Source organism: Pelobates fuscus, chromosome 1, assembly GCF_036172605.1.
Source record: "Pelobates fuscus isolate aPelFus1 chromosome 1, aPelFus1.pri, whole genome shotgun sequence".
NCBI classification, from domain to species: Eukaryota; Metazoa; Chordata; class Amphibia; order Anura; family Pelobatidae; genus Pelobates; species Pelobates fuscus.
This window is the reverse complement of record NC_086317.1, coordinates 27,860,244-27,888,053: the sequence shown is the minus strand read 5'-3', so window position 1 is coordinate 27,888,053 and position 27,810 is coordinate 27,860,244. Positions and strand designations below refer to the sequence as shown.

General features: G+C 37.9%; 1 protein-coding gene across 1 annotated transcript in view; it reads right to left on the bottom strand.

Moving 5' to 3' along the window:
* LOC134602285 (transmembrane protease serine 2-like) overlaps window positions 1-27,810 on the bottom strand; it is a 74,408-nt gene that overhangs the window by 5,818 nt on the left and 40,780 nt on the right. Inside the window, exons 4-11 of the mRNA XM_063447025.1 lie at window positions 27,166-27,252; window positions 25,143-25,253; window positions 22,824-22,953; window positions 19,772-19,882; window positions 18,213-18,256; window positions 16,695-16,863; window positions 14,853-15,019; window positions 3,082-3,177 (exon numbers count right to left, since the gene is read on the bottom strand). Coding sequence (XP_063303095.1) covers window positions 3,082-3,177; window positions 14,853-15,019; window positions 16,695-16,863; window positions 18,213-18,256; window positions 19,772-19,882; window positions 22,824-22,953; window positions 25,143-25,253; window positions 27,166-27,252 — 915 coding nt within the window. The remainder of the gene's footprint in view (window positions 1-3,081; window positions 3,178-14,852; window positions 15,020-16,694; window positions 16,864-18,212; window positions 18,257-19,771; window positions 19,883-22,823; window positions 22,954-25,142; window positions 25,254-27,165; window positions 27,253-27,810) is intronic.

Sequence of the window (27,810 nt, the reverse complement as noted above, 5' to 3'; positions counted from 1 at the left end):
TGGCTGAAGCCAAAACACAAATTGATACGTTAACACTTCAAGTCCACAGACTTACCCACTCCGTAACAGCTCTGGAAACACGCCACCACAAGCGGAATGTCCGCATCCGCGGAGCCCCAGAAGACGTGGGCATGGAGGCCCTGCTGACTTACGTCAATAATTTGGCCGAGCTAATGGGGGCGAGAAAGGAAGATGACGCCTGGCCGATAAAGGCAGCGTTCAGGATTCGCAAAGCCCCGACCGCTCCAGCAGACGCATCACGGGACATAATAGCGGTTACCCGGGATACTGCGGTAAAGGCCGCCTTAATGGCCTATTCCAGGAAGACTCCCTCCATCAAAGTGGACAATCATCAGGTGCAGGTCTATGCTGACCTCCCGTTCCTCACCCTAGTGGAAAGAAGGAAGTTCTTGCCGATTACAAGACAACTGAGAGATAGGGGCATCAGGTACCGATGGGGAGTGGCGGGTACCTTGGTAGTCCCACTAAAAGACTCAATCTTGACATTGTCTGCAGACGAAGACCCAGCGGAATTCCTTCGGGCCCTACAGCTGCAACGACAGAAACCCGTGGAAGACATACCAGACACCATGGACAGTGACAATGGAACAGGGACAGTGCGTGCCCGTGAACACAACACCCACAGAACCCCTCACGGCTTGAAAGGGGCAAAGATAACAGCCTGCACACCCACCGTCGCACGGGGAACACAGCTCCGCGTATTACAAGCACATCAAGCGCTTCAGGCCCTGCAGGGACCTGAGACAGAAGCGGCACCGAAACATGCGTGATTTGGACCTTACTCCACTGAGTCAGGTCATGTTCGCAGTATTTGACCACTCCCGTTTTTTTGTTTTGTTTTGTTTTTTTTTTAGTTTCCAGTTTTCTCAGCATCCAGTGTCCCCTTGACAACTTGCAAGTATTACAGGGCATGATAAGAAGTAAACGTATGCAGACAGTTTCCCCTCGCCTACATGTGTATCTAGGCAACTAATGAACGATCTAACCCTAAAGTTTGAGTGTTTATGTCCTGCCAATAGCTATGGAATGTATAGAATATATTTACTTATCCTGTTTACACTAAGCGTCTAGGCTATATGACAAAATGCGTGGCGTATAACTGCAGCCAAGGTTTTAATTATTATATAATGTCTTAGATAGCATACACTTTAAACACCACTAAACATATAGACCCAGGTTTTGTTTTACTTCCTAATAGTTTTGATATGAAGCAGGATTTGCTCAGATACTTTCTTACGCAGAATGTAAATTAGTAATGTCTGTTGCTCCATTTTCAGGCCCAGAGCAGCCCATACCTGATATATGTCGGCAGCATTTAGGGTTGTACCCCGTATAGAAGAATTGAAAAAAAAATGATCACCCAAGCTGCAGCAGAGACAAGTTCCACCTTAAGTGCCTCCCCCCAGAAAGGCACTACCAGATAATATAGAACAAATCCCATAGGTACAGACACACATCAGCATAATCGCCAGTTTCCCCCCAAAAGACTGCATATACTACAGGGCATGATGCGATGCACACTAGCGTAGATCATATCCCCTCACTTACCTGGGAATCTAGGTAGTACGTGAAACATCAAACTCATAGAATGGGTCTCCCTAACCCTCCTGCACTAAGCGCCCATAATACGTGACCAAATACGTTCCACATAACTGCAGAAGGGGCTTTAATAATGATTATCTACCATTAATATACTTAGGACGGCATATATTTTAGAAGTCACTATGCCTGTGGAACCAGGCTCTGCTGAGCCTCCTGGCAGTCGTAGAACGTTATAGGGTCCACTTAGTGGCTTTCTTATGCAGATTGCAAATTAGCACTATCTGTTACTTCGTCCTCATATATTATAAATAACCACTGATTTGTCTACTATGTTTAAACTGTTTAACTATGTTTTATAACTAATCACTGACTAGTTTCAAATGTTTAACACCAACGAAAACTGTGCAGCTATTAATGTTATTTTAATTGGTGTGCCACGACATTGTTTTATATGTACACTTGCTAGAGGTCTGCATCGGCAATCGTGGCCACCTCTATGTACCTGTTTATTTTCTGCACATCACAAATAAAGAATTTAAAAATAATAATAAAAAAAAAAAAACTAGTTTAAGAAATTGCCCATTTGAATATGATAAAAACCTGTTCTATATACATACATTATAGAGTGAGTGTGTGCATGCGTTTATGTATATGTGTGTATAGTGAGTGTGCATGTGTTGCAATGAGTGCATGTCTATGTGTGTTGGAATGTCTGTGTATATGTGTGTGCTAGTGTGTGTTTGTGTAGAGTTTGTGTAGCAGTGTGTGTTTGTAACAGTGTGGGTTGCAGCATGTGTAGTTGAGGGTGTAGCATTGTGTGTGTATATTGTGGGTAGATGTTTGTGTGTTTAACAGTGTGTGTAGCAGTGTATGTTCGTGTAACAGTGTGAACAGTAGAAGTATGTGCATAAGTGTGTGTAGTAGTGTTTCTGTGGACAGTGTGTTCAGTAATATGAGTAGTAATGTGTGTGTACAGTCTGGGGAACAGTGTGTGTGTGCGTGTGTGTGTACAGTCTGGGAAACAGTGTGTAAATATGTGTGTGTATCTGTACCCTGTCCTCTCCCTTTTCCTGGCCAGTCCTGCTGTCTCTCCCTCCAGGACATCACTATGTTCCGTCTAAGGGGACAGGGACATGCACAGATCAGGCTCCTCAGATTGAATATAGGGGTCCAGAGTCATGGAGCATATGTTCTAATACGCAAGCAACAAACACTAGGCAGGAGGTAGGGATGGGGCTTTTAACAAGTGTGTTGTAAGTGGTCTGTCAAAACCAATCACCCTGCAGAAATTACGCTGTCAGAGTTGGTGAGGCAGAAATGCTGTTTAGCTGGGGTTCTGGGGACCCAACTCTAGATACTAAATGGTCACACCATAACAGATGGATTTTAAAAGGTGGCAGGCAAGGAGCACTATTTAACAGCCAATCAACATTTAGAGAGGTATATTAGTCAGTTCATGAGGTTAGTTATATACTTTTGCAATTTGTATTAATGAATTGAATTGTATGGAATAATTACCTCCTTCATATGTAGCACCCCATCCGGAAATCCAGCATTGTTTATCCGCCACCCAATTCATTCCATGGTTTGGTAAACAGACTGGTCTTGCAGCGGCTGTAAACAGGTCGGCATTTATTAGATAAAGCATGAAGCAAAATAAATGATCTTGAAGACAGCATTGAAAGTCATGTTTCAGTGTTTGCAGATGGCACAAAACTTTGTAAAATAATACAATGTGAACAAGATATTACTTTGCTGCAGAGGGATTTAGATAGACTGGAGGACTGGGCACTCAAATGGCAGATGAAATTTAATGATGAAAAATGCAAAGTTATGCACTTCGGCGTAAAGAATACACAAGCAACTTATACCCTTAATGGAAGCGAATTAGGGATAACAACACATGAAAAGGACTTGGGAATTGTTATAGACAACAAACTATGCAACAATGTGCAATGTCAATCAGCAGTGGCCAAGGCCAGTAAGGTATTGTCATGCATGAAAAAGGGCATTCATTCTCGGGACGAGAGTATCATTTTGCCTCTTTATAAATCACTGGTAAGACCACATATTGAATATGCTGTGCAATTTTGGGCACCTGTTCTAAAGAAGGATATTATGGCACTAGAAAAAGTGCAGAGGCGGGCTACAAAATTAATAAAAGGAATGGAACATATCAGCTATGAAGAAAGGTTAACACATTTAAACCTATTTAGTTTAGAAAAACGTCACCTGAGAGGGGATATGATAACATTATACAAATATATTCGGGGCCAATACAAACCATTGTGTGGAAATCTATTCACAAACCAGACTTTACATAAGACACGAGGCCATGCGTTTAGACTGGAAGAAAGAAGATTTCGTCTAAGGCAAAGGAAAGGATTTTTTACTGTAAGAACAATCAGGATGTGGAATTCTCTGCCTGAAGAGGTGGTTTTATCAGAGTCCATACAGATGTTCAAACAGCTACTGGATGCATACTTGCAAAAACAGAATATTCAAGGATATAATCTTTCAATGTAGGGTAATAACTGCTTGATCCAAGGATAAATCTGACTGCCATTCTGGGGTCAAGAAGGATTTTTTTTCCTAGCTTGTTGCAAAATTGTGCTTCAAACTGTTTTTTTTTTGCCTTCTTTTCGATCAACAGCAAAAAACAAATGTGAGGAAGGCTGAACTTGATGGACGCAAGTCTCTTTTCAGCTATGTAACTATGTAACTATGATAGATGAACTTCTTCTACACAATCATTAGTCCATTTCTAGGTATCACCAAGGATTGGTCGCTGCCTTAATACAAGTCGCATTGCCAACCACAGAATATTTAATTTACTATGTTTAGACAAAAAATAACTCAGCTCTTTTTCCAGCTAGAGCAGGGCTATACAACCTTGGGAACCCCATATGTTTGGACTACATATCTGTTAATGGTTTGATAGGATTATGGCTGTACGAGCATGAGAGATGTAGACCAAAACATCTGAAGTGACAATGGTTGCCAGCCCGTTCTCTAGATGCATTGAGTGGGTAATTACATCATGTAATGGATCTCCACACCTGACTATACCAACTACCATGTGATGCTCATCTTTTTGTCTTGGGACACTTTAGTTATATTTACTCTATTGTTTATGTGTTTATTAATGTAGTAGGAATTCTGGAGCAATTAAATGTCACATGGGTGCCTCTTGATTTCTCCCATTTATCGTGGATTATAAATGTTTTACTGTCTGTCAAATTGTTGTGCATTGGTCGTGAAGAAAGCAACGAATAAGAGCAAGCTTAAAAATACTTGTTAACCTAGTTAACTAAACTACTTAGCAAACTCGGGAAAAACCACCACTTTTCTCAAACCTTACTAAAATGAGAGATAATAGAGCTTGGTTGCTTCATCTAAGTGTTGCTTCTAAGTGTGTGTGTGGTTGGAGATATTCTGGAGAGTTTTACAGAAGCTTCAACTGTCTAAGAGTTGTGCTAAGAGTTCTTTTTTTACTGTTACAGGTAAGATTCATCTGTAGGAAAAGGTTACTGACTGCACAAGGTTTGATTTCCTGTTGGTAATTATAAGGCATTTGATTGGATTAGGTAGCTACTTGCTATTGATTGCTATTTAAATTAGCTATTGTTTGCTAATAAGCAGAGGCCTACCCAGGTGTTAAACATTCCTAGTGGGAGGTGATTTGAGGAGTATATAAGGGCTGTTGTCATTAGCTTGGCTAATAGAGCTTGGTTGCTTCATCTAAGTGTTGCTTCTAAGTGTGTGTGTGGTTGGAGATATTCTGGAGAGTTTTACAGAAGCTTCAACTGTCTAAGAGTTGTGCTAAGAGTTCTTTTTTTACTGTTACAGGTAAGATTCATCTGTAGGAAAAGGTTACTGACTGCACAAGGTTTGATTTCCTGTTGGTAATTATAAGGCATTTGATTGGATTAGGTAGCTACTTGCTATTGATTGCTATTTAAATTAGCTATTGTTTGCTAATAAGCAGAGGCCTACCCAGGTGTTAAACATTCCTAGTGGGAGGTGATTTGAGGAGTATATAAGGGCTGTTGTCATTAGCTTGGCTAATAGAGCTTGGTTGCTTCATCTAAGTGTTGCTTCTAAGTGTGTGTGTGGTTGGAGATATTCTGGAGAGTTTTACAGAAGCTTCAACTGTCTAAGAGTTGTGCTAAGAGTTCTTTTTTTACTGTTACAGGTAAGATTCATCTGTAGGAAAAGGTTACTGACTGCACAAGGTTTGATTTCCTGTTGGTAATTATAAGGCATTTGATTGGATTAGGTAGCTACTTGCTATTGATTGCTATTTAAATTAGCTATTGTTTGCTAATAAGCAGAGGCCTACCCAGGTGTTAAACATTCCTAGTGGGAGGTGATTTGAGGAGTATATAAGGGCTGTTGTCATTAGCTTGGCTAATAGAGCTTGGTTGCTTCATCTAAGTGTTGCTTCTAAGTGTGTGTGTGGTTGGAGATATTCTGGAGAGTTTTACAGAAGCTTCAACTGTCTAAGAGTTGTGCTAAGAGTTCTTTTTTTACTGTTACAGGTAAGATTCATCTGTAGGAAAAGGTTACTGACTGCACAAGGTTTGATTTCCTGTTAGTAATTATAAGGCATTTGATTGGATTAGGTAGCTACTTGCTATTGATTGCTATTTAAATTAGCTATTGTTTGCTAATAAGCAGAGGCCTACCCAGGTGTTAAACATTCCTAGTGGGAGGTGATTTGAGGAGTATATAAGGGCTGTTGTCATTAGCTTGGCTAATAGAGCTTGGTTGCTTCATCTAAGTGTTGCTTCTAAGTGTGTGTGTGGTTGGAGATATTCTGGAGAGTTTTACAGAAGCTTCAACTGTCTAAGAGTTGTGCTAAGAGTTCTTTTTTTACTGTTACAGGTAAGATTCATCTGTAGGAAAAGGTTACTGACTGCACAAGGTTTGATTTCCTGTTGGTAATTATAAGGCATTTGATTGGATTAGGTAGCTACTTGCTATTGATTGCTATTTAAATTAGCTATTGTTTGCTAATAAGCAGAGGCCTACCCAGGTGTTAAACATTCCTAGTGGGAGGTGATTTGAGGAGTATATAAGGGCTGTTGTCATTAGCTTGGCTAATAGAGCTTGGTTGCTTCATCTAAGTGTTGCTTCTAAGTGTGTGTGTGGTTGGAGATATTCTGGAGAGTTTTACAGAAGCTTCAACTGTCTAAGAGTTGTGCTAAGAGTTCTTTTTTTACTGTTACAGGTAAGATTCATCTGTAGGAAAAGGTTACTGACTGCACAAGGTTTGATTTCCTGTTGGTAATTATAAGGCATTTGATTGGATTAGGTAGCTACTTGCTATTGATTGCTATTTAAATTAGCTATTGTTTGCTAATAAGCAGAGGCCTACCCAGGTGTTAAACATTCCTAGTGGGAGGTGATTTGAGGAGTATATAAGGGCTGTTGTCATTAGCTTGGCTAATAGAGCTTGGTTGCTTCATCTAAGTGTTGCTTCTAAGTGTGTGTGTGGTTGGAGATATTCTGGAGAGTTTTACAGAAGCTTCAACTGTCTAAGAGTTGTGCTAAGAGTTCTTTTTTTACTGTTACAGGTAAGATTCATCTGTAGGAAAAGGTTACTGACTGCACAAGGTTTGATTTCCTGTTAGTAATTATAAGGCATTTGATTGGATTAGGTAGCTACTTGCTATTGATTGCTATTTAAATTAGCTATTGTTTGCTAATAAGCAGAGGCCTACCCAGGTGTTAAACATTCCTAGTGGGAGGTGATTTGAGGAGTATATAAGGGCTGTTGTCATTAGCTTGGCTAATAGAGCTTGGTTGCTTCATCTAAGTGTTGCTTCTAAGTGTGTGTGTGGTTGGAGATATTCTGGAGAGTTTTACAGAAGCTTCAACTGTCTAAGAGTTGTGCTAAGAGTTCTTTTTTTACTGTTACAGGTAAGATTCATCTGTAGGAAAAGGTTACTGACTGCACAAGGTTTGATTTCCTGTTAGTAATTATAAGGCATTTGATTGGATTAGGTAGCTACTTGCTATTGATTGCTATTTAAATTAGCTATTGTTTGCTAATAAGCAGAGGCCTACCCAGGTGTTAAACATTCCTAGTGGGAGGTGATTTGAGGAGTATATAAGGGCTGTTGTCATTAGCTTGGCTAATAGAGCTTGGTTGCTTCATCTAAGTGTTGCTTCTAAGTGTGTGTGTGGTTGGAGATATTCTGGAGAGTTTTACAGAAGCTTCAACTGTCTAAGAGTTGTGCTAAGAGTTCTTTTTTTACTGTTACAGGTAAGATTCATCTGTAGGAAAAGGTTACTGACTGCACAAGGTTTGATTTCCTGTTGGTAATTATAAGGCATTTGATTGGATTAGGTAGCTACTTGCTATTGATTGCTATTTAAATTAGCTATTGTTTGCTAATAAGCAGAGGCCTACCCAGGTGTTAAACATTCCTAGTGGGAGGTGATTTGAGGAGTATATAAGGGCTGTTGTCATTAGCTTGGCTAATAGAGCTTGGTTGCTTCATCTAAGTGTTGCTTCTAAGTGTGTGTGTGGTTGGAGATATTCTGGAGAGTTTTACAGAAGCTTCAACTGTCTAAGAGTTGTGCTAAGAGTTCTTTTTTTACTGTTACAGGTAAGATTCATCTGTAGGAAAAGGTTACTGACTGCACAAGGTTTGATTTCCTGTTAGTAATTATAAGGCATTTGATTGGATTAGGTAGCTACTTGCTATTGATTGCTATTTAAATTAGCTATTGTTTGCTAATAAGCAGAGGCCTACCCAGGTGTTAAACATTCCTAGTGGGAGGTGATTTGAGGAGTATATAAGGGCTGTTGTCATTAGCTTGGCTAATAGAGCTTGGTTGCTTCATCTAAGTGTTGCTTCTAAGTGTGTGTGTGGTTGGAGATATTCTGGAGAGTTTTACAGAAGCTTCAACTGTCTAAGAGTTGTGCTAAGAGTTCTTTTTTTACTGTTACAGGTAAGATTCATCTGTAGGAAAAGGTTACTGACTGCACAAGGTTTGATTTCCTGTTGGTAATTATAAGGCATTTGATTGGATTAGGTAGCTACTTGCTATTGATTGCTATTTAAATTAGCTATTGTTTGCTAATAAGCAGAGGCCTACCCAGGTGTTAAACATTCCTAGTGGGAGGTGATTTGAGGAGTATATAAGGGCTGTTGTCATTAGCTTGGCTAATAGAGCTTGGTTGCTTCATCTAAGTGTTGCTTCTAAGTGTGTGTGTGGTTAGAGATATTCTGGAGATAAACTGGAGGTAATCTGAGGTATCCAGGAGGATAAATAAAAAAAAAAAAGGTAAAATTTGTTTGATTTAAATTATTCGCCTCATTGGAATGGCAGACTTAGTTCAGTGTAATAGTTGCTTTGCATTTGTTTCACGTTCCACTTTTTGGAGGTTTGGTTGTTGTCTAATCTGTAGACAGTTCTCTATCTTGCGGCAGGAGATTGTATTTTTGAAGTCTGAGATTTGTAAATTATCTGGTAAACAAATTCAGGCTGGAATTGCTGCAAAGCCATTGCCGCAGAGACATACTAGGAATGGCAGATGGATTACTGTAGGATCTGGTAGACTTGGAGTTGTGGATAAAAGGCATATTGCACAGTCTGTTGTTCTACATAATTCATTTTCTGCACTTTCAGAGTGTAGTGGTGTCCTGGAGATAGGCACTGAGGCTAGTGGTGTTGTGCAGAGAGGCACTGAGGCTAGTGGTGTTGTGCAGAGAGGCACTGAGGCTAGTGGTGTTGTGCAGAGAGGCACTGAGGCTAGTGGTGTTGTGCAGAGAGGCACTGAGGCTAGTGGTGTTGTGCAGAGAGGCACTGAGGCTAGTGGTGTTGTGCAGAGAGGCACTGAGGCTAGTGGTGTTGTGCAGAGAGGCACTGAGGCTAGTGGTGTTGTGCAGAGAGGCACTGAGGCTAGTGGTGTTGTGCAGAGAGGCACTGAGGCTAGTGGTGTTGTGCAGAGAGGCACTGAGGCTAGTGGTGTTGTGCAGAGAGGCTTGAAGACTATGGTGAGGCCTAATAGAAAGCAGTTGTTGTTGGGGGATTCCATCATAAGAGGTGTGGAGATGGACAATGGTGGTCTTGTGAGGTGTCTTCCCGGAGCTACTGCTCACAGAGACAGGAGACGTATCTGTAATATTGTTAAGCAAGCAAAGCAGGAAGGGGAATTGGATGTACTTGTCCATTTAGGGACAAATGACTTGGCTTGCAATGAGGTTTCAGAGGTTAAGGAAGTTTTTAGTGTTTTTGCCAATGATATACGGCAGGTTGCTTCCACACTGTCATTCTCTGAAGTTCTGCCTGTGCATAACACTCAGAACGACAGGCAGATGCGTATTAGGGACTTTAACTTGTGGCTTGGTGAATGGTGTCGGGAGCAAGGATTTGGCTTTATTGCTCATGGTAGCTCTGTTTGGAATGGAAATAAACTGTACAAAAAAGATGGTTTGCATCTTTCTCAAAAGGGAACAAATGTTCTCAGTGAGCAGTTCAGAGGTTTTGCTAGGATGTTTTTAAACTAGGAGGGGGGGGCAAAAGGGTGATAAAACATCAATCCAATTGTCCCCCAAAACAAGGACAGAAGGTGCCTGTAGCAAGTGTGTTAAAAAATGATAAGCTTAGAGTCATGTCTACAAATGCTCGCAGTTTAGGGAATAAGATCCATGAACTTGTGGCAATAATGGCAACTGATAGTGTAGATTTAGTCGCTGTTACTGAGACATGGTATAATGAGAAAAATGACTGGGACATAGCAATACCAGGGTACTCTTTATATAGAAAAGACAGGGAAGGCAAGAAAGGGGGAGGGGTGGCCCTGTATGTAAAGGATAGCATAAAATCTAGCCTAATAAAGGTTAGTGAGGCGAACATAGAGTCCGTTTGGGTTACGTTAGAATTTGGTAATCACACAGTAACTCGTGTAGGTGTGATTTATAGGCCCCCAGGACAAATTGAAGAGTTAGATAATCTACTAGTTGAAGAAATAGCTAAAATGACAATGAAGGGGGAAGTTATCATCATGGGTGACTTTAATCTTCCTGATGTGAATTGGAAAACAAAAATAGCTACTTGTGCCAGGAGCACACATATTCTAAACTCCCTACTGGGATTGTCTCTAAAACAAGTCGTTGAGGAGCCAACTCGTAAAGAGGCCATACTAGATTTAGTGTTAACAAATGGAGATTTGGTATCAGATATTACTGTAGGTGAAAGTTTAGGATCCAGTGATCATCAGTCAGTGTGGTTTAATATAAGAACAGTGACTGAGTCACACCACACAAAAACAAAAGTTTTAGACTTTAGAAAAACAGACTTTTCTAAAATTAGAATATGTGTAAAGGAGTCATTATCAGACTGGAGCAACTTATATGGAGTCCAAAAGAAATTGGATTATTTAAAAATTGCACTACTGAAGGCAACAGAAAATTGCATTAGGCTTGTCAGTAAAAGCAAAAAATTCAAGAAACCACTGTGGTACTCCGCAGATGTGGCCAAAATAGTAAGAAACAAAAAGTTAGCATTTAGTAATTATAAAAAAACCCAGAGTGAGGAAGACAGAATGACCTATAAGATTAGGCAGAAAGAGGCTAAGCAAGTTATAAGAGCTTCCAAATCCCACACAGAAGAGAAAATAGCACAGTCAGTAAAAAAGGGGGACAAAACTTTTTTTAGATACATAAATGAGAAAAGAAAAGTAAAACAAGGATTAGTTAGATTAAAAACAAAAGAAGGAAGGTATGTAGATGAGGATAAAGGTCTAGCTGACTGCCTCAATGAATATTTTTGTTCGGTATTTACAGATGAAAATGAAGGAAAGGGACCTCAGTTAAGAAAAAGGATAAATGAGTCATTTATTACACGTGAGTTTACAGAGGAAGAGGTTCTATTTCAACTGTCAAAAGTAAAGACAAATAAGTCAATGGGACCTGATGGAATACACCCAAAGCTATTAAAAGAGCTTAGTGGTGTACTAGCAAAACCATTAACAGATTTATTTAACCAATCATTGATAACAGGAGTAGTCCCAGAAGATTGGAAGTTAGCAAATGTTGTGCCCATTCACAAGAAAGGTAATAGGGAGGAGTCGGGCAACTATAGGCCAGTAAGCCTTACTTCAGTAGTGGGGAAAGTGATGGAAACCATGTTAAAGGATAGGATTGTTGAACATCTAAAAACACATGGATTTCAAGACCAGAGACAACATGGGTTTACTTCAGGGAGATCATGCCAAACTAATCTTATTGATTTTTTTGATTGGGTAACTAAAATTATAGATCAGGGTGGTGCAGTAGACATTGCTTACCTAGATTTCAGTAAGGCTTTTGACACTGTTGCACATAGAAGGCTTATCAATAAACTACAATCTTTGAGTTTGGATTCCAATATTGTTGAATGGGTAAGGCAGTGGCTGAGTGACAGGCAACAGAGGGTTGTAGTCAATGGAGTATATTCGAAGCTTGGGCTTGTCACCAGTGGGGTACCTCAGGGATCTGTACTTGGACCCATTCTCTTTAATATTTTTATTAGTGATATTGCAGAAGGTCTTGATGGTAAGGTGTGTCTTTTTGCGGATGATACTAAGATATGTAACAGGGTTGATGTTCCAGGAGGGATAAGCCAAATGGAAAATGATTTAGGTAAACTAGAAAAATGGTCAGAGTTGTGGCAACTGACATTTAATGTGGATAAGTGCAAGATAATGCATCTTGGACGTAAAAACCCAAGTGTAGAGTACAAAATATTTGATAGAGTCCTAACCTCAACATCTGAGGAAAGGGATTTAGGGGTGATTATTTCTGATGACTTAAAGGTAGGCAGACAATGTAATAGAGCAGCAGGAAATGCTAGCAGAATGCTTGGTTGTATAGGGAGAGGTATTAGCAGTAGAAAGAGGGAAGTGCTCATGCCATTGTACAGAACACTGGTGAGACCTCACTTGGAGTACTGTACACAGTACTGGAGACCCTATCTTCAGAAGGATATTGATACCTTAGAGAGAGTTCAAAGAAGGGCTACTAAACTGGTTCATGGATTGCAGGATAAAACTTACCAGGAAAGGTTAAAGGATCTTAACATGTATAGCTTGGAGGAAAGACGAGACAGGGGGGATATGATAGAAACATTTAAATACATAAAGGGAATCAACACAGTAAAGGAGGAGACTATATTTAAAAGAAGAAAAACTACCACAACAAGAGGACATAGTCTTAAATTAGAGGGACAAAGGTTTAAAAATAATATCAGGAAGTATTACTTTACTGAGAGGGTAGTGGATGCATGGAATAGCCTTCCAGCTGAAGTGGTAGAGGTTAACACAGTAAAGGAGTTTAAGCATGCGTGGGATAGGCATAAGGCTATCCTAACTATAAGATAAGGCCAGGGACTAATGAAAGTATTTAGAAAACTGGGCAGACTAGATGGGCCGAATGGTTCTTATCTGCCGTCACATTCTATGTTTCTATAATAAGGGAGATAATATTCACGTAGATTTTGATTTTTTTTCTTAAACAATTTAACACAGCCCAAAGTAATAATAAAAAGGACTAGAAAATATGACTGTCTTATAATATCCTAGAACCTTCAAAGCAAAAAAACAAAACAAAACATTTCAATAAGCCTTGATAGCACATTTTTTAAGGGAACAAAAATAAACATTTTGGCTAGACAGAAAAACGTTTAAAAAATAATTTGCCATTTAACCACTTTGAGACAGAGGCAATTGTATACGTTCTAAACAAAATGAAATCAAAACAAAACCTGGAATATGACGATATGTCTGTTCAACCATAATTTCCCTCTTTCATATGAAGTGCACCTACACTAATAATATATAATTTTGTTCAGGAGAAACAGGGCTTTCATTTAACATCAAATACGTAGCTATGAAACCTAATTTTATATGAATAAAATATAAAAAAAAGTGTGAGAAATTAAGATTAAAATAAAATTAGTTCTGCATGGCATTTTAACTGTGAATGTCATAATTTGTATTCAGCGATGCCTCACAATAGTATCCCGCATGTACATGTTTTATGGGGTTTTGGAAAGTTACAGGGTCAAATATAACACATAACATTTTTCAGTTATTAAACTCTGAAATTTGCTAGACTGGTTATGTTGCCTTTGAGACTGTATGGTAGCCCAGGAAAGATACATAATAACAACAACTACACTTTATACATATATAAGGTTTGATTTACACTTGCAATTTTCTATTATGGATGCAGTACAATAGTAATTATTTATTGTTGTGTGCCAGGGAATCATTTAGTACTGACTGAAACCGGAAGTGGTGTTGTCACTTCCGGGATCGGGTCATATTGATTTCTGATGTCCATCAGCTGTGTGGGGGATATTTAAATGGATACTGGTAAGCCATGATACAAACACCCTTAAGAAAGGCAGCCAGGAGGTGCCAAAACGTTGAGGGTATTAGGGGCTTGTGTTTCTGCCAGAATGGGCTTGTGTAAGTTGTGGTTATTGCCATTGTTTAGTTTATTTGCCTTTTTGTTGTCACTTTAGTGGGTTTTTTTTTTTGCTCCATTTCATTTTTGTTTGCTGTTTGTTTGTTATACCTTATGTGGTTTAATAAAACATTTATCTGTATCTCTTAGGAGCAATCTAGTGTTCAATCTCTTTTTTATTATAATAGCCCAGGAAAGAAAATCACCCCCATGATGACATACCATTGGCAAAAGTAGACAACCCAAGGTATCGCAAATGGGGTATGCTGCAGCTGGCCCTGATGCACACAGACACACACACACATTGACAGTTGCAGTCATACGATTGCGGGGTATGGATGCAGCGTGAAGGGGTTAACAGGTAAACTGCAGATCAATCAATCTAAATGCTCCTTAAAAGGACACTGTAGTCCATACAATAATTGTATCACATTCAGTTGGTTATAGTGCCTGTGTCTCTAGCACTGTTTGTCTATTCAGTGTCAAACCATTTTATTGCAGTGTAACATTTAGTGAGGATCCCTGGTCACCCATAGCCTTGCTATGGCTAAGGTAGACAAAACTTTCTGACATACTCAGCCAATCACAGTTACCCAGACTAACAGTTCCTCTCAAAGGGATTAGCGGCTAGGGACTCTCGTTTAGCATTAAACAATTAATAACAGTTTAACACTGAATGGAAGAATGACACCAGAACACTCAGACACTATAACCACTTCAATGAGATGAAGCAGTTACAGTGCCCGCAGTGTTCCCTTTAAAAGAAGATTAACTTGCATATGTTATTCATATAAAATATGTAAAGAAAAACATCCAACTCACAGCTAAATGTTATTGTTGATTTCAATTTCATCAGGGCGATATCATTGTTTTTAGTTTTTGTGTCATAGTTTTGGTGAGCGATAACTTTCTCCACAAATGAGGAGAATCCACCTCCTTTTTGTAATGATCCATAATAAACCTGCCATACCGATGCATATGCGTTAGTTCTGAAAAGAAAAGGAGGGGACGGTCAATTAAAAAAAGATAATTGCTGTTATTTTTGTTACATTCATATGGCAAGTCTCTTGCATGCATTCGACGCAGACACAAATGTATTCAGAGACAATTAAATATAACAACTCTCCAATGCTGAAATCAATCTAGTGAAGACTGCTTTCCACAAGCCCCAAGAATACATATTCACATAATCTAAACAATGATCAGGTCACGCAGCATGCAGAAATTATTAGATTAATAAAAAAAACAACATTTATAAACCACTTGTGACATCTAATTAAAGGAAACAACAATTGAATTTGGTCATCACAAACATCACAGAGAAATGCATGGGATGACTTAAACATGTCATACCCTCCCTAAATGAGAATGTGAGACCATTGTACTGTATAAAGGAGTTATACCCCTTAAATGTTTTATGTTGTTGATCCATCCCCCTCATTTCTGATTCTCTACACTCATCAGTTCAAGTGATACAGTGGCATAAGTTGCTATAATTCACTGGACCCCTGATGAGCCACTTTATGGTAGAACCCTCATAGAATTGGTGACATGCAGAAACTGATTTCTTAAGATAAGTAGATTGATAGATGACAGAAGAATAGATAGACAGACAGACAATTTATTTATTCCTATTTTATTTCTAATTCAAATAGCTTTAGAGGAAAATACAAATGATGTTAATATTTTTCAGGCACAAGTCCAGGACAGGACAGCAGAAACATGTTTTTCCATGTGATCGTTTTGAACCAAAATGGCAAGAAAATGTGCCTATTAGTGAACTGCAAAATATATACATAACTTAAATATTATGTTTATATTTTGGAAACTGGACAAAAAGCTGATTGCCCAAAATTAGAATAAGTCTACTAGTCACCACTTAAAAGAGTCTTTGATATACATCCTTAAAGAACCCTAAAGCACTCCAGCTTGCTTAAGTGCTTTATGTGCAAAATGTGTCCTCTATTATTCATTTTTAGAAATAGGAACTTTTGTAAATTAACATTATTAACTAGGGCCAAAACCGAAACCGAAAATTCAGGATGCCCTTGGCCGAAAACCGAAACGGAAAATTACTTTTTTCCTCAAATGATTTTAAAAAAGTTTTTTTTCCTAAAATTTTATTAATATTAGACTTTTCAATGAATTTAATTAATCAAATATGAAAAACTTCCCTTCTCTTTTAGTGGTCCCCCCCGATTAATGTTTAATGATAAATTTGACCCTTTTTCATCCGAAACAGGATAGGCCCATTTTCGACCGAAAATTTTGGCAGCCGCAATTTCGGTGCATCCCTATTATTAACCCCCACATTCCCTTGATGAGACAACTGCTACTGTTACTCCCTGGTTTGGTTAGCTCAGCGGAGTTAAATTCAAGAGGCAGCAATTGCTCTGAGCACTTGCCTTGCAAAGACTTCTCATTGAGCTGCACTGGTAAGTCTATGATTGGACAGCCACAGAAAGTTTGGGCGGGGTTAGAAGGGGAAGACTTGCAAAGGCTAAACACAAGAGATCTGTAACTTTTCAAGCTGTTTTTATATATACCCGTACTGAAAAAATGCATGTTTACATTGATGGTATATCTATTAAACAGAGATTTTTTTTTTTTATCTAGACAATGGAGTGTCCCTTTAATGTGAAGTCAGATGTCACATAAACTTACCCTTCTACACAGTGCGCAGCAGTGACGATCCAGTTTGGAGTGATAATGGAACCACCGCAGGTGAATCTTAGATTGCTATACAGACCCACTTGCCATGGCCATTTACTGGTTGAGGCTATATTACCACCAACTATACGGCTTGAGGTACTGCTTCCATTTAAACCACAGTCTGCAGTAAAACAATTTCATACGTCAGAAAATAATTTACGAAATAGAAAATTTTGCTACGAAAGCCAAGTCAATGATAGGGTTTAACATCCAATGACATAACATTCAGCAAATACTTGGACATACTTGAATATGAGAGAATTCTCAATGTTTCCTTTCTGGTAAATTATTTTATAAGTAAATAAGTACATGTAGGTTGATATAAATTCATATAAAATATCTGAATTCAAAATGAATATTTTGGACAGTGAATAACTGACAATAAACAAAAACAATTTACAAGAATTATCTTGTAATTGTTGAGTGGAGCTCTAAAAAAAATAATATTTTACATGCAATAATTGTTCACCCCTAATACACCAATATACCGATCTTGATGCAATTTAACATGAAAGAGATCAAAATAAAACAACACTAGTGCAGATGGTATTTAACAAAGTGAAAAATGTGCAGACAAATATCAGAGGTTTTCTACGAAAGGAAGTCCTTCCAAGTTGGACATCAAGAGAGCTCACTTCTTTTGAGCTATTTTGTTCTTCTAATTTGCAAAGAACCCATTCGCTGTCTAAGATATATGCTACGAGGCACCTTCTCATTTTCAGAGTAAATGGCCAACTGCTATAATTTTCACTAATTTATTTTGAAGCTCTTGATCACATAGGCTCCTTGAGAGTAAATCATTTAAAAAATGTTTCTAACAGATCAATTCTGATCCAAACTAATTAATTTGAAAACTCTGCTAGTAAATTCTTAAAGGGACACTATAGTAACCATAGTACCCTGAGGGTGCCCCCACCCTCAGGGTCCCCCTCCCATGGCGCTGAAGGGGTTAAAACCCCTTCAGATACTCACCCTTTTCCCCCGCCAGGCTCAATGCTTTCCTATGGACGCTGTGCGTGATTGAGGCAAAATATTAAATTATATTTCTACCATATAATTATCAAATTCTTCCTGTCCTTGTGGGTGTCATTGTAAGAATGCAGTATAACCCTGTTAGGTTTTCAGATTTTCTTTGTTCCCAATTTAGTGGATATTCGATTACAAATGTATTTTTTTTTTTTTATGTTTGTCCCTTACCTAAATTTTGAGTATATTTTGACTTAATGGTGATATTTGTAATAATCCTTTCAGACGTTTGATTGCAGCTTATGCAATATTGTAAATTTAATAAAAAAATGAAATAAGAAATATTTATCACAAAAATTTTGAATTGAGAAAAAAATTGTGTATAGGACACATTCACAAGGTATTAATGAAACCAATTATGGATAAGTTTGCCCAATTAATCCCACACCTTCCTGCACAAAAATAGAATAAAAAATGTGCAGCTAAATCAATGAGAACACTTACTTATACATCGTAAGGAGACTCCAGTAAAAGTGGAACAAGAATCACTGAAAAGAAAAAAAAAAAAACTTGGTAAATATCCAAAATTCCATTTAATTTATATTGTGAGATAAAATCGAACTGCAGAGATTCATTTACTAGACATCAAACTGAACTGGAAACTGAATTGAAACATTTAGAGAAACGTGGTCAAACTGTGATTGCAGCTACGTTGAACATTTTCTTTTAAAATCATCATTTTTCGCTTAAATTGTGTCTTGCAGTTTTCAGGTTACTACAATTTGGTGTTTAGTGAATAAACCCCTTATTGTAAGTTGAGAAAAAAAAAAGTATTGTATTTTTTTTTCCCGTTAACTGTCAATACTGGTAGGTTATTCACAAACCAGAGCACTTTTGGATTTTTGAGGAATAAAAATAAAAAGTGTGTAATCAGATGACTCCAAGTAAAAAAAAAACATGTAGCTGTTGCTGCCTTCCAGTTCATGCACTTTTACATTTAATAGCATTTTAATTTAATGTACATTTTTTTAATTGGAGTCATGTGATGGCATTACTTTTTTTTTTGTTCCTATTTTGGCTGTGGATTAGATCACTGAATGAGTCACATAGACACCGAAATATTAAGTGAAAATAAGAAAAAGGAAATTGGACACAGAGGACAGAGAGAACATCAGGCAGGCAGTTAGACTCAATCTTGAAAAGTCCGTCCTGCAGATGAAACGCGTAGGTTTGTCGTGACTTGCTCTTCAGTCTGCTTTAATATCCTTTATTGCTCTATACTTATGGTATCCAGAAAGTTATAGTGCCCTGCTAATGGACCGTTATACATTTATTTGCCGCTGGGGATCTCCAGTAGTGTTCCTTCTGATCTCCTGGGGGATCTGCTGCTTATCAGAGCAGCAATGTATTACCTCCTCTCGGAAGAATTAAAGGTAAGCTATAGTGCCCGTAAAACAAACTCGTATTCCTGGCACTACAGCTATCCCCTCACCCACCTGGGTCCAGCGCTGATGTCCTTCCACCCACGCTCCTCCCCTGCAGACTTCAGAAGCTACTTCTCTGATGTTAGTGTTGATCCCTATCCCCGGGGGGCCATCGTTAAATACAGGGCGGCATGATGCTGTTTTTTAATGCCCCTTTGAAATACTAGCACAGACATTATATTTCATGTATTTCATCTAGGATTCAATACTCCATTCTGATATATACTGTGCAGACTCGACTTTATGTGAAACCTTCCTCTAGTTGTTAGATTGGTTTAACAGATCTAATAAATGTATCCATTTTTGTCGACTGTGAATCTGTATTCGTATATTAGCTACTCTTTTATGCTTTTGTTTTTGTTTCTTTCAATATCAGAGAGATAGTTGGACGCTGAGAGACAGGAGAAAGAGATAGATGGCAGACAGGATGGATATATAGACAGACACGACAGAGAGACAGACAGACTAGCAGAATGATTAAAACATTTAAGAATACATTACGTTTGATTTTCATAAGCTGAACAAATATAACAGGACCCGGAAAATTAAAAAAATAAATAAATAAAAATGAATTTATACCTGACTGAAAGGGTGGTCTGCAACTTGCCGTTTGGCCTACTGTAATTCAGCACTGCATAGAAGTCTAGAGTATATCCAAGCCAGGTCGTGCCACTAGTATAATAGGTGCTCCTAAAATAATCAAGGAAAAGAGGAATTACTTTTAAAATTAATTTAATGAAACATCCCCCATCTCCTGTGTTTCCCACGCATCATGTAAAGATTAATTATGTGAAATGTGATGACCAATCACACACTCGGAAGACATCCTTGCAGGGGAAATGGGATAAGTGGAACACCAAGGCCCCAATTCACTAACTACTTACTGTTTACTAATTGTTTACAGGTCAACGAGCTGGAGGTTTGGCCAATATATTGGTCTTATCAGTTTGGTTACACTGGCTGGCATTTTAGATTAAACTCTTACTTATAGAAAATATCCCAATTCATAGATCATGTATGAATCGAATCACATACCTGAAGCACAGAAGGCTAGGCAAGGACAACATGTACTAAACCAAGTGTTTAACTACGATTCCCATTATCATCTACCAAGGTTGCCATTGGAGATGTGAAGTTTAAAAAAAACTCTAAGGGGAATCCATCTGACCTAGTATAAGAAACAATCCCATTTAATTAGTCCCATGGCATTACAAGCTATTTCCCTTGAGATGTACAAGCAGAGAAAGGCAGAGACGGAGAAGATGATGTAAATTTAAAAGGCCACTCAAGCCCTTTTCTTACTATTCTTGTGCCTGCTGATGTAAATCACGATGACATTCACTTTCTAGGTTTTACTGACTTGTTAAAAAATGGAAATTGTGCTAGAACACTTTTTGCATCTCTTAATGTCTTAGCAAACTTTGCGACAGCTGAAAAAATGAAGTTAATGCCTGACTATGTGTTGACTTGTGTACACATGTAACAGAACCATGCATGAACTCACTCCCATGCACTTTCTGGGTTCATCCTTAAAACCATGTGAGTCATTATCCAATAGAATTCCATGTAGAAAAAAAGTGGATTGCACTCCTCGTTCCCACACTGCACTCGTGCCAGAAAACTGCTTCAGATAGTTGCTCCAGAGTAAGGACCGGCTTGCCCCTAACCACCCTTGCAAAATAAAAAGATCAAATATCTCCCACACCGGGCCACTGTCAATTTACTGCAGAGAGTGAAGAGGGAGGAAAGACGTACGAGGCTAAATATTTATCCCGTGAGCTGGGCAGTTCGGAGAGTTGCTACGGGTTACCATACCCACGCCACAATCAGTTCACTCTACACATGCAATCCACCAAGCAGCCTTCAAACACATGCATAGCACCCTTTCCCGGCCCTTTTGTTCTCTGGTATCCCACTTATGGAGACTCCAGAGACAAGTCACAAGCAAACGCAGTGCAAGCATGTCATTAAATTTGCTTGTGCTGTGCAGAACTAATACAGGGACTTTTTCTCATGCGAGCAGGACTCTGTGTATGGTTTGCCCTAAAGGGCATTGACCCAACATGTTTACTTTGAGAGGCACCCCCCTTCCCACTGGGCCAATGTAATAAAAAAATGCCTGTGCCAATTCTTGTTCACAGTCCATTCTTGGCAGAGCCACCTGTAAAAGTGGGCAGGGACTTTGAAAATGTGGCAGGACCACCATAAATTGGCCAGTGACTGACAGCCCCCCTCAAAACTGGCCATGCATACAGTGCAGCTGAAACTCTTTAGGCATGGTCCTAGTGCCCTGTCACTTGAACTGATGGTCTGAATTGGGAACCCCAAAATCTTGAATTGTCTCAGCAAACACCATTGGCACCTATGTAATAATCATGCCAGGTGATTAAAAGGACCCTACAGGTGCCATAAGAAAGTGTTTGCTTTCATAGTACAACCTCTATCCTGGGTTCTCTGCACAAGTCTCTCTACAGAAATTTACTGAGCCTACTCAGCTATAAACCTCTCCCAGATGTTAGAAGAGGAAGAAACTATTGTAAAGATCACTTATAGCAGGGAGTGCCTCTTTAAAATATATATGTATATATAGTTAAAGAGGCTTTCTATGTCACTATCAGGTTGGAACGCTCTCGATTCCCAGCATGATCGGGTTAATAGGGAGAAATCATCCCTTTCAGGTGAATTTAATTTTCCTAAAAGGGCTGACTTCCACCTATTAACCCTATCATGCTCGGAATAGAGAGCGTTCCAACCTGGCATTGACACAGAAAGCCTCTCTGCCACAATATATAGGTAAAACAAAGGTATTTTTTCCTCTATAATTGCTCCCAAGCAATATAAACAGCAATGCAATCTCACTCATATAAACTATTTTCTTGTTTGCTCCGCTCTCTCGGGAAACAAAGTTTCCACGCCATTTGTAACCATAACAAGTGTAGCAAGTGCATATTTATTTATGGAGTGTTTATGAATACACATCAGTTTAAGATGTTTATTTTTATTAACAGGCCAAATGCAAGGCAGCCTATGTTGTATAACTGGATAGATCCATCATTGAAAATATTAAGAAAACAATATCACTTTGTCCCGCTAATTCAAATAAAATAGCAATGCTTGTATTTCCACGTTTTGTAAGTGATGCATTGTGTTCTGGCTGTGTTTTTAGTTAAATTATTTATTTATAAAATATTTTACCAGGAAGGATACATTGAGGTTTCTCTCGTTTACAAGTATGTCCTTTATAGCTTCTTAAAATATAGAATAACCATCAGTTCTTACAGTTCTACAGACCTACATCTCCTTGACAACAGACGTTGGAACAAATGAGGATCATTCCATATTGGTTCCATAAGGGAACATCTTGGATGTTGGAAAAGGAAAAATGTCTGATTCAAACAAGTGAAACCAAGGCCTGAATTGCATGTTATTTAGTTAAAAAATGCAATAGACCTGATCAAAGGATTATCTCCCCGAAGCTTATTGTCCCATAATATTGCCGTACTCCAGTACATGGTTTTCTTTTAATGGATCCATGCGAATAAGCAAGGCTTGTTCTGTTTACGTGCTATAAGAAAAGAAAACGCACAGAACTCCATATATACTGTTTAAATTAATGATTACGATTGCTTACGCGCTGTATCCTAGCTCCTGGCAAGCAGCCTTCCCAAAATTGTCATTCCATTTGTCACTGCACACATTGAGCCATCTGCCCTTGACTGAGGAATAGGCCTGCAGTAGGAACTCCGGTCCGTATAGTCGAACTGTAAACGTTAATTAAAATGTATCAATTCTGGCAATAGACGTTAGATGCAGTTGTGTGCACTGATGTAAAGCTAAGAACCTTTTTTTTTGCATATGGCAAGTACAGTCTACTGATACAAGAGAGTTTACACCTAAAGAAGGATTATACGGCAGGGGTGGTCAACCTTTGGCACTCCAGATATTGTGGACTTCATCTTGCATGATGCTTTGCCAGATGTAAGAACATTATGGTAGATATATTTCACAGCCTCTGGAGTGCCAAAGGTTGCCTAACCCTGCTCTAGGGTACATAAACAACCTATGTTAAGGTATGATATATAATAATCTTAAACAAAAATGTTTATTGACTCATACCAACCAATCCCTGACCTCACAGCATATACAGGTGGATCGCATCACACGTGCACATGATCATTAACTAGGAGTGATACTTCTTGTATACAAGCAATGCACCCACTGGGGGTATGCCATCCATTAAAAATGAATGAGAAGTGCTGCTTTGCATTATCATTTCAGTTTTTCTAGAGACTGACAACGAATCAAGCTGCCTTCTATGGCTATGGAAAGGTTTCTAGGATAGGGGCAGCTGGTCATAATAAAAATAATGTTCAATTATTCGCTAAACTTGTTCAAAGGGGAAATTATAAATCTAAAATTTTAAGTATTAATTTATCCAGCCTAGGAAAACAATGACAGACTGAGAGCCTGATGCACCTTTAGACTTATATCATCATAACAGCTATAAAGAGCTGTAATGGTGGTGTGAGTTTAAAGTGGATGTTTAATAAATCTAAGCTATATAAACATATTAACAACTGAAATAAACCCATTAAAGAGTAACATGTGGATCACATTAGCACTATGAAGTATCTACACAATTTCTAGTTTAAATTTATTAATGTAACACAGTCAGTAAAGAACTCTGTGGAGATTGGTGATGTTTTATTGATCTGATAGATCAGCCTGTTTATTAAAATGTATTAGGCTAGTGCATTTGTTTTTGGCCACGAATACGAATTGTACGAATTTTGGGTGATCGGCAGGTCGTCCAAATTTCATAACTCCGAATAGCCAAGTGACCGAATCTCAAAGCAACTGAAACGAGCAATGGATAAGCCAGTTCGGTTGTGTGAGGTTTGGTGTTCTGCCCAAAGGGCCCTTCAAAAAACTTGTGATTGATGGTTATCAAATAAATACATAAAATAAATACATAAATAAACCAGGAATCAGTCAGACACTTAACCGACTAATAAAAAAAAAAAAAAAAAATGCTAAAAAGCTTCAAATGTTGACTGAATGTAACCAAATTTGAATGATACAATACTATTCTATTGAAGTAAAATCAGTCGGAATTCAGTCAACAATATTTCAACCCCAATTAGCTTCAGCAACTATAGCATTGTCATTATACACCCATATTAATGTCCATATTATGTATGTTATGTATATATTTGGCAGTACACTAATAGTTTGCATGGATGATATTTGGTCCAGGCCTAACCACCGCATCAACAAAATTTGGTCAGACTGAGGCATATTGTACTCGGATAATATGATTTGGCCAAACCAAATTTTTCTTTATGCTCTAGAACATATTTCTGTAAAGATATATATATTCATTTTATCTTGGAATAGTACACAAATGTTCTAGAAAATAGTACAAATATGTTCTTGGGAAATTATTTTATTCAGTGGAAAAATTGATCCACTGAACAGTTAACTGTGGCGAACTGGAATGGGACTTTTCAACATTTAGGTCAAAATTATTTTATTTTTCCCCAACTACTTTTTTTTGTGCTCTCTAAGCAATATAGCTATACTGGGGTTTTGATGAATGGTGTTCCATTATGGTATGTCCTGGGCCATGTATTCCACATGATAAATGCCAGTTTCATTCAACCAGGACAGCGAGCTATAGGGATTATGTAGCTTTACACTTCAAGTTATTTTGTTAAAGCTCTCCTATAAGACAGAACAGTTCATCACAAATCCCTTTTCAGTGAATGATTCCATTTATTTTCTTTGTATATCAGTTTTATATAGAGGTTAACTCCATTCTTTGTTTGGAACATAGAAAATGGTTTTAAATGTTGACTTACTGAGTCTGTTCAACAAAATTCATTACAATTTGCAATCTATAAACTATCAGTGTAGATAAAACAAGTGAAGAAGATAATTTGACACATACCACAATAAGCTTCATCTTCTCCATTGGGACATTGTACTGTGCCATCACACCATTGGGAAGCAGAGACACATTGTGACGATGACCAACATTTCATTTCACACTTTGAAGTCACTTAAAAAGATGATGGTGAATTGTGTTATTGACTGTACCATTCTGAAGGATGTTGCCCAAATGAGCAAAATTAAAAGGGTCATTTGAGATGGAGCTAAGTCTGCTTCTGAGTTATATTAGGAAAGGGAGCAAAGTTCACAGTGACCCCTTCTTTAGGACTGGCTTAAGGACAAGAGTTTCTTCATTGCTACCTCCAGCCAGTCTTTGATACCAAATCCTGTAACCTGTGAATGTAACACAGTTCAAAGGAACAAAAGTGTGCTAGTTAATGGAACATATGATGTTTTCTGAGGCCCTGGTTGATTGCAATAAATTCCACTTCCATACTACTATATTCAGTTCCATGTCTGGCCACAGAGGATATTGCCATAAAATACACTAATCTCAATTAATAGATCATCTCTGCAGTTCTGTTGTGTGATCACATTCCTCCCTATTTTTAAGTAAGTTGTTAAGATTTATACTTTGAGTATTATTCATTATACTTTGAATTATACCAAATCATAAACCAAACAGCAACATTCGGGATAAAATGTCCAAGCTGTGATTATATTTTGGCTTCAGACATTTTCCATATCAGCTACTTTAGCCCAAAGCCTGCCATTATGATTTTAAATCACTAAAATGCAGACCTCAGCAAATAATCATGATGGTCTGCCTATGTCAGCAGTATTTTATCAGTTACTAGCTGAAAACTTGATTGCTTGTTACTGATTATAATGTATGTTATGGTGCATAATTCATTTCTAAAGGGTTCCGTACCTATTTCTATAATTCACTATAAATCTCCAAATGCCACATATTGACACTGATCAGTTATTTATTAGGTTACAAAGTGCATAATCTTGGATGTGGGCAGAAAAATAATGATTGTACAGAACTTTAAATATTCAGAATTTTAAAAAGATTTAGTTATACCATGTTGATGTCCATTTAATCATATACTTATATCAGACTTAGACTCAAAAGAGAGGAGAGCTCAGGAAAGAGATAATTAGTTATACAATTGGGACTTATATGAACCTTTAATAAATACATTCATTGATAAGCAAAGGTGACTTAAGCTACAGATGAGGAATAGCTGTACAATAACAATAATAGTACCAGCAATTTAAAAAATGGAGCTAAAATAAGTGTTTTGCCTAATGTTCATGACTTAGAACTATTCTACATAGTTTTTGGGGGTTTTGTGAAGAAACCATGAACATTACCCATAGTTGCCCTCCTTACACTTGGCAGGCATCCTCCTGGATTCTCCAGGATTGGGCGCTCAAAGACCAGCTTTCCAGGGATACCATATGTGTGGGGGTTCTTAATGTTTTTACACTGTATTTTGGGGTTACTTGTGTCAACCTCCTCTGTTTTGGGAGATAATTAAGTTAAGCAAACTGGGTCAAAATTCTCTCCAAGACACAGAGGCCCCTGGGCGAGATTACTGTACTTTGAATGGAGACCCCATGCTGGAGGCCTGTGTATAAAATCCTGTACTTTTCTCAATAAAGACAAACTACATTTCAACCTTCATCAAGTCTAGGCTGATGTTTGGATGAGAGCTATAATCACGTTCTCCTTGCGGGAAATAGGAAAAAAATGCTTAATGGAGATACTCGAGTATAGGAGATCCGCTACAGGTTTTGTTTTTTAGAGCTATTTTTCCTAAAAAAATAATTTCATTCAAGCCTTTGAATAGGAGAAAAAGTAAAGGAAAATGCAATAGAAAAAAAGAAATGTTGTATTGCTAACCAGTGCTGCAATTATGCCATACTATATAAAGTTTTTTCTTTTTTCTTAAAAAAGGTGTCAACTCCAACTGTGGGGAAACAATATTGTGTTATGTGTCCATTCTTTAGGGCACCCCTTTTTCTCAAACCTACACATTGAATATATATATTAAAAAGATTGTAATTCTTACCAAAATACCAGGCAAGCACTGCAGCAATTATTGCAGCCACAATGAGAACACAGATGGCAAATGCAATTAAAACATTATTTTTACGTCCTGAAAGAAAACAGAAATGAAACAGTTGACTTATTTTTCAAAATACCTTCTCCTCAACCTTTTTACCTTTAACAGATCCAAAACATAAAAATAAAACATACTGTACAGCTTCAGAATAATGCAAACAAGATGTACTGAACATTATACAATATAGGCTTCATAGAGATAAATGGTATGATGGGACATGGACCACTTGACTCATCCTGTTGGACATTTTCATACCTTTATCGTGGGTGCTTTAAAGCTATTATTTTTTTCCCATTTTATTTACTAATAAGGAAGGATGTGTCACACTGACCCACTTTTATATTTTTGGATAAGCTTTTACAATATTTTTTCAAACTATATAAACATCAAAATATATTTTAAGTATAAAAATATATCAATATATTTCAAAATAGTGATATATTTAAAAAAACACATTAAATCATTAATTACATTTTTTAAAAAGCTTACCCAGAGCTCTTAAACCACAACCACTTTTTGTGAATCAGCAGGATAGGGCCTTGATTTAATAATTTTGGATAAGCTTTCAAATAAGCAGAATCTATAAGAAAA